The 5,760-nt window shown below is 69.2% G+C and overlaps 2 protein-coding genes across 2 annotated transcripts in view; both read left to right on the top strand.

Moving 5' to 3' along the window:
• Positions 1–5,620, top strand: part of ATP8B2 (ATPase phospholipid transporting 8B2) — a 9,261-nt gene extending 3,641 nt beyond the window's left edge. The window contains 15 exon segments of the mRNA XM_085313278.1: positions 21–64; positions 140–305; positions 396–584; positions 750–865; positions 1,017–1,181; positions 1,276–1,387; positions 1,514–1,619; positions 1,753–1,897; positions 1,977–2,160; positions 2,283–2,506; positions 2,810–2,893; positions 3,135–3,380; positions 3,518–3,656; positions 3,731–3,861; positions 3,929–5,620. Of these exon segments, the coding sequence (XP_085169404.1) occupies positions 21–64; positions 140–305; positions 396–584; positions 750–865; positions 1,017–1,181; positions 1,276–1,387; positions 1,514–1,619; positions 1,753–1,897; positions 1,977–2,160; positions 2,283–2,506; positions 2,810–2,893; positions 3,135–3,380; positions 3,518–3,656; positions 3,731–3,861; positions 3,929–4,216 (2,339 nt within the window). The 3' untranslated portion in view covers positions 4,217–5,620.
• Positions 4,459–5,760, top strand: part of IL6R (interleukin 6 receptor) — a 5,134-nt gene continuing 3,832 nt past the window's right edge. The window contains exon 1 of the mRNA XM_085313277.1: positions 4,459–4,485. Coding sequence (XP_085169403.1) covers positions 4,459–4,485 — 27 coding nt within the window. The remainder of the gene's footprint in view (positions 4,486–5,760) is intronic.

Below are 5,760 nucleotides of genomic sequence, written 5' to 3'. Positions count from 1 at the left end.
CTCCGCGCCCCGCTTCGCAGGCGACGCGCAGGACGTGCTGGGGCGCGAGGCCGAGCCGGGCGAGGTGAGGGAGCCGCGGGGCCGGTGCCCGGCTGCGCCCGGCGGGCTGCTGCCCGTGACCCCGTCTCTGCCCCGCCAGAGGCCCGAGCCGGTTGACTTCTCCTTCAACCCGCTGGCCGACCCGCGGTTCCGGTTCTGGGACGCCGGGCTGCTCGAAGCCGTCCAGCTGGGCGACCGCCACGTGCACGAGTTCTTCCGCCTGCTCTCGCTCTGCCACACCGTCATGTCCGAGGAGAAGAGCGGAGGTGGGCGAGGGGGCCGGGCCGCCCTGCCCGGGGGCCGCGGCAGGGGCGTCGCGGGCCGGCTCCGAGCCCCGCGCTGCCGCCCGTCCCCAGGGCAGCTCTACTACAAGGCCCAGTCGCCGGACGAGGGGGCGCTGGTCACGGCCGCCAGGAACTTCGGCTTCGTGTTCCGGTCCCGCACGCCCAAGACCATCACGGTGCACGAGCTGGGCCGAGCCATCACCTACCAGCTGCTGGCCATCCTGGACTTCAACAACATCCGCAAGCGCATGTCGGTCATCGGTGAGGTCCCGGGCACGGCGCGGGGGGATGCCGCGGGGCTGACGCGGCGCGCCGGGGACCGGCCCCGCGCGGAGGGTGACCTGGCCGGGGAGGTGTTGCGGGGCCGCGGCTCGGGACCCGCTGCTGCGCCCGTGTGCCAGGCGGCTTGTCCCTTGCTCCCTGCAGTGCGCAGCCCCGAGGGCAAGATCCGGCTGTACTGCAAAGGGGCCGACACGATCCTGCTGGAGCGCCTGCACCCCGCGAACCAGGACCTGACGAACGTCACCACCGACCACCTGAATGTGAGTGGGACCAGTCCTGCAGAGCGGGCTGGGGAGGGCGGGGGGCTCGCCCAGAAACGCTCARCCTGGGTCGTGCCTGTCCTGGGGGGAATCCGAGGCCTGGGGACGCCCCTCGGGGTCTGGCTCCGCACCCAGCGCCGGCTGCTCGCAGGAATACGCCGGCGAGGGGCTGCGGACGCTGGTGCTGGCCTACAAGGACCTGGAGGAGAGCTACTACGAGGACTGGTCCGAGCGGCTGCGCCGAGCCAGCGGCGCCCCCGAGGCCCGGGAGGATCGCCTGGCTCGGCTCTACGAGGAGGTGGAGCACGACATGATGGTGGGTGTGCTGGGAGCGCTGGGGCGGGCCGGGGGCGCTGGGCTGGGGGGCCCGGGGCAGACCCTGCTGCCCGCCGGCTGCCTGGGTCCCCCAGCTGCTGGGAGCCACGGCCATCGAGGACAAGCTGCAGCAGGGGGTGCCCGAAACCATCGCCATCCTCACGCTGGCCAACATCAAGATCTGGGTGCTGACGGGGGACAAGCAGGGTGAGCCGCCGCCGGGCTGGAGGGGTGGGGGCCGCGCCGGCTCAGAGACGGGGCTGTTCGCGGGCCGCATCCTGCACGCTCCCCCCCCCGCTGCGCCTGGCTCAGCTCCTGCCTCTCCTCCGCCAGAGACGGCTGTGAACATCGGCTACTCCTGCAAGATGCTGACGGATGACATGACGGAGGTGTTCGTGGTCACGGGCCACACCGTGCTGGAGGTGCGGGAGGAGCTCAGGTGAGGGTCGGGGGGCCAGGGCCAGACCCAGGACACCCCTGGGGCACTGTGGGGCATGGCCATGCTCAGGGGGAGTTGGGGCGTACAGAAAGGCCCTGAGTAGAGGCCTCCTGACCTCTCTCCTCTTCCTTAGGAAAGCCCGGGAGAAAATGATGGATGCRTCATGCTCCATGGGCAACGGCTTCTCCTGTCAGGAGAAACTCTCCTCCTCCAAGCTCACCTCGGTGCTAGAAGCCATCGCAGGCGAATATGCCCTGGTCATCAACGGGCACAGCCTGGTAGGGACCCATGGCCGCCGTGTGGGACGGGGCAGCCCATCGCGGCGGCGGGTCTCGCCCCATGGCGCTCTCCTCGCAGGCCCACGCGCTGGAGGCTGACATGGAGGTGGAGTTCCTGGAGACGGCGTGTGCCTGCAAGGCCGTGATCTGCTGCCGCGTCACRCCCTTGCAGAAGGCCCAGGTGGTGGAGCTGGTGAAGAAGTACAAGAAGGCCGTGACCCTGGCCATCGGCGATGGGGCCAACGACGTCAGCATGATCAAGAGTGAGTGCCGGGGGAGAGGGGTGTCCATCCTTGCCACATCCCCGGGCCTTTGGGAGTCTCCATCCCTGTCCCCATGTTCGTGGCAGGGCCCTACTGACTCTGCGCGTCTCTTCCCTCCGCAGCCGCCCACATCGGTGTGGGCATCAGCGGGCAGGAGGGCATCCAGGCCGTGCTGGCCTCTGACTACTCCTTCTCGCAGTTCAAGTTCCTGCAGCGCCTCCTCCTCGTGCACGGGCGCTGGTCTTACCTGCGCATGTGCAAGTTCCTCTGCTACTTCTTCTACAAGAACTTTGCCTTCACCATGGTCCACTTCTGGTTCGGCTTCTTCTGCGGCTTCTCAGCGCAGGTGCGTCGCTGGGTCCGTGCGCTCCGTGGGCAGGAGTCGGGGCGGGCTGGCACGCAGAGGTCCCCCGGCGCCCTGCCCGCACCCCTGGGCCCTGCCGGCACCAGCAGGTAGAGCCTGGGCTGCCGCTGGCCCCCGGCCCCAGCGAGGCGAGGTGCCCGTGCCGCGGGGGCTGCCACGCGGTGGCAGCAGCACCGTGYGCTCCGTGGCGCGGGCGCTGCTCCCTCCCGGCGGCCCCGGCCRCGGCTACGGCCCCGCGGGCGCCTCGCCGGGCTGGCGCCCCGCTGAGCGCTCCCTCCCGCGCAGACGGTGTACGACCAGTACTTCATCACGCTGTACAACATCGTCTACACCTCGCTGCCTGTGCTCGCCATGGGCGTCTTCGACCAGGTGCGCCGAGGCTCTCGCGCGGTGGGGCAGCGTGGGCGCGTCTGGGCCGGCGCTGCCGCTCCGCYGGGGCGTGCGGGGGCGGCTCCGGGAGCCCGTCCCGGCCCTGCGGGAGAAGGGCTGCTCCGACGCCCCGGCTGGGTTGTGCTCGTTGCTGGCCCAGCCCCAGCGCCCAGGCTGCGCCCTCCGGGGCTGGAGGGACGTGCCCGGGCTGGCCGCGTCCTGATCTCGCCCGTGCCCCCAGGACGTGCCGGAGCAGCGGAGCATGGAGTACCCCAAGCTGTACGAGCCGGGGCAGCTGAACCTGCTCTTCAACAAGCGGGAGTTCTTCATCTGCATCGCCCAGGGCATCTACACCTCCGTGCTCATGTTTTTCATTCCCTACGGCGTCTTTGCTGATGCCACCCGTGACGACGGGGCCCAGCTGGCCGACTACCAGTCCTTCGCTGTCACCGTGGCCACCTCGCTGGTGATAGTTGTCAGCGTGCAGGTAGGGKCTCCGGTGCTGAGCACTGCTGAAGTGGCTGTAGCACAAAGGGTGTTTGGGGCTGGGGGTCCTATCCAGCCCCACGGCCTTGCTTCGGTGGGTACCTTGAGCCCCTGCATCCTCCTTCCCCTCTCCACCAGATTGGCCTGGACACCGGCTTCTGGACAGCCATCAACCACTTCTTTATCTGGGGCAGCCTGGCTGCTTACTTCGCCATCCTCTTCGCCATGCACAGCGACGGCCTCTTCCAGATGTTCCCCAACCAGTTCCGCTTTGTGGGTGAGCGCTGGGGGCCGCGAGCGCGACTCGGCCCCGCAGCCCCCGCAGCCCCCGCTCACGCCGCCTCTCCCCAGGTAACGCGCAGAACACACTGGCCCAGCCCACGGTCTGGCTCACCATCGCCCTCACCACCGTGGTCTGCATCATGCCCGTGGTGGCCTTCCGCTTCCTCAAGCTGGACCTGAAGCCGGAGCTCTCGGACACGGTAAGGGCGCGGGGGGCCGCGGCGCCCGCCGGGGCGGCCGGGCGCTGACGGCACCTCCCCGTCCCAGGTGCGCTACACCCAGCTGGTGCGGAAGAAGCAGAAAGCCCAGCACCGGTGCATGCGGCGCGTGGGGCGCGCGGGCTCGCGCCGCTCCGGCTACGCCTTCTCGCACCAGGAGGGCTTCGGGGAGCTCATCATGTCGGGCAAGAACATGCGGCTCAGCTCCCTGGCGCTCTCCGGCTTCGCCGCCCGCCCCAGCGCCAGCTGGATCGAGACCCTGCGCAAGAAGAAGGGCAGCGAAGGCAGCGCCGCCGGCAGCCCCAGCGGTGGGGCCGACAGGACGCTCAAGGTCTGAGATCGGGGGGGTGTCCCTGCAGGGCCAGGCCCCTCCGGGGGTCCCGGGGGGGAGCCGGGGCCCCGTGGGCCCCGAGCTTTGGAATAGGAGTCTGGACTGGCAGCGCATAACCAAAAAAAAAGAACTGTTCCCTGTCCCTGGGCTGGATGCACGGARCCCGGCCCGGGGCTGTGCCCCCCCCGGGGGCACTCGTCTATCAGTGTTCACCTCTACCGAGTGCAAATACCCCGAGCCGCACGCGAATGTATCATGCCAGAGCCACCGCCGGGGTCGGGGGCGACGGGGGGCTCAGACAGCACCTCGCCCCCTGCCCCGTTCCCCCACCCACCACCCACGTGTCTTCTTTTTTATATAAAAAACAAACCAGAARCAAACAAAAAAAACAACAAAAAGGAAGAAAAAACCCTCCAAGTTTACAGAACGCCTCTTTTCTATCTGTGTTGGCACAGCTGGTTCTGGAGGGAGCGTGGGGGGCCGGGCCGGCGCGGGGGCGGCGGGGGGCCGGAGCTGCCCCCAGGCAGGGCAGCGTTTGGCCCCAGCCTCGGTCCCTCGTTTGTGCATGGAGCTGGGTCCTCGCAGCCTGGCGGCACCAGGGCGGGCTGGCGCGKGGGGAGCCCGGAGCCCCCGCCGCCCCCCGGGTCCCGTCCGGGCGCTSGGTGCGAAAGGGGAACCGCTCATCCGGCACCTTCCTGATTTCTGTGGGAACGGGCTCGGGGGGAGCGGCGGGCGGCTGCGCGCTGCTGTGATTCAGTCCCGGGCTGGGGGCTTGCACAACGCGCCGGGCGCTGGGATCCGCTTCCTCCTGCCTGGTGCCGGCGCGCGAAGGAGGGAGCCCGGGCTGGGCGCAGGGGCCCCTCCGAGCCCGGGGCCGGGCTCTCCCGTGCAAAGCCCTCGGGCGTGGGGCCTCGTCCCTGCAGCGCTGGGGGAGCCGGCGGACGGGCGCCGGACCCCTGCCACCCCCTCGGCCGGTGCCAGACGGCCCGTGGGGCTGCTTGCGCCCGGCGGCAGGGGGGACGCCCCTGCCAGGACACCCGGGTCCCGCGGGCGGCCGCTGCCCGCTCGTGGCTCCCCTGGGCTGGGTTTGTTCCTTTTCGTCCTTCTGGGAAGGCGCCGGCGGCCGAGCGGGCAGTGCCGGGGTGCGCCGGCCCCCGGGGCTGCTCTGGCCTTTATACCAAAGAGGAAACAGTGCAGGACTGGCTTTGGTGTGTTCTAGAGTCTATTTTGGGGGGCGTTTGGGTTTTTTTCCCCTGTTCATTTGGAGCTGGGGAGAGGCAGTGATAAGCAAGGGTCAAGGAAGGTTGCATATAATTTATTACACATTTCTATACTTGCAGAATTGTATCATTTTATGGGTATACAGAGAAAAATAACCAGCTTTTTATAAAAAAAATGCCTTTCTGAGCAGCTTCTGCCTTGTCTCTGTTTTCCCAGCCTGATGCAGGAGGGAGCGAGCGGACTCTCCAGGCGCGGGAGGTAGCCGAGCCCCGGGTCGGGGCTGCGCGGCCGCGCCGTGGGGCTCAGGCCCCCGGGGCCCGCGGGCGCTG

The sequence above is a fragment of the Rhea americana genome, unplaced genomic scaffold, assembly GCF_003343005.1.
Source record: "Rhea americana isolate MKP2758 unplaced genomic scaffold, rheAme1 scaffold_382, whole genome shotgun sequence".
Classification (NCBI taxonomy): domain Eukaryota; kingdom Metazoa; phylum Chordata; class Aves; order Rheiformes; family Rheidae; genus Rhea; species Rhea americana.
The sequence above is the reverse complement of the archived record's forward strand: the minus strand, read 5'-3'. Positions and strand labels throughout refer to the sequence as shown.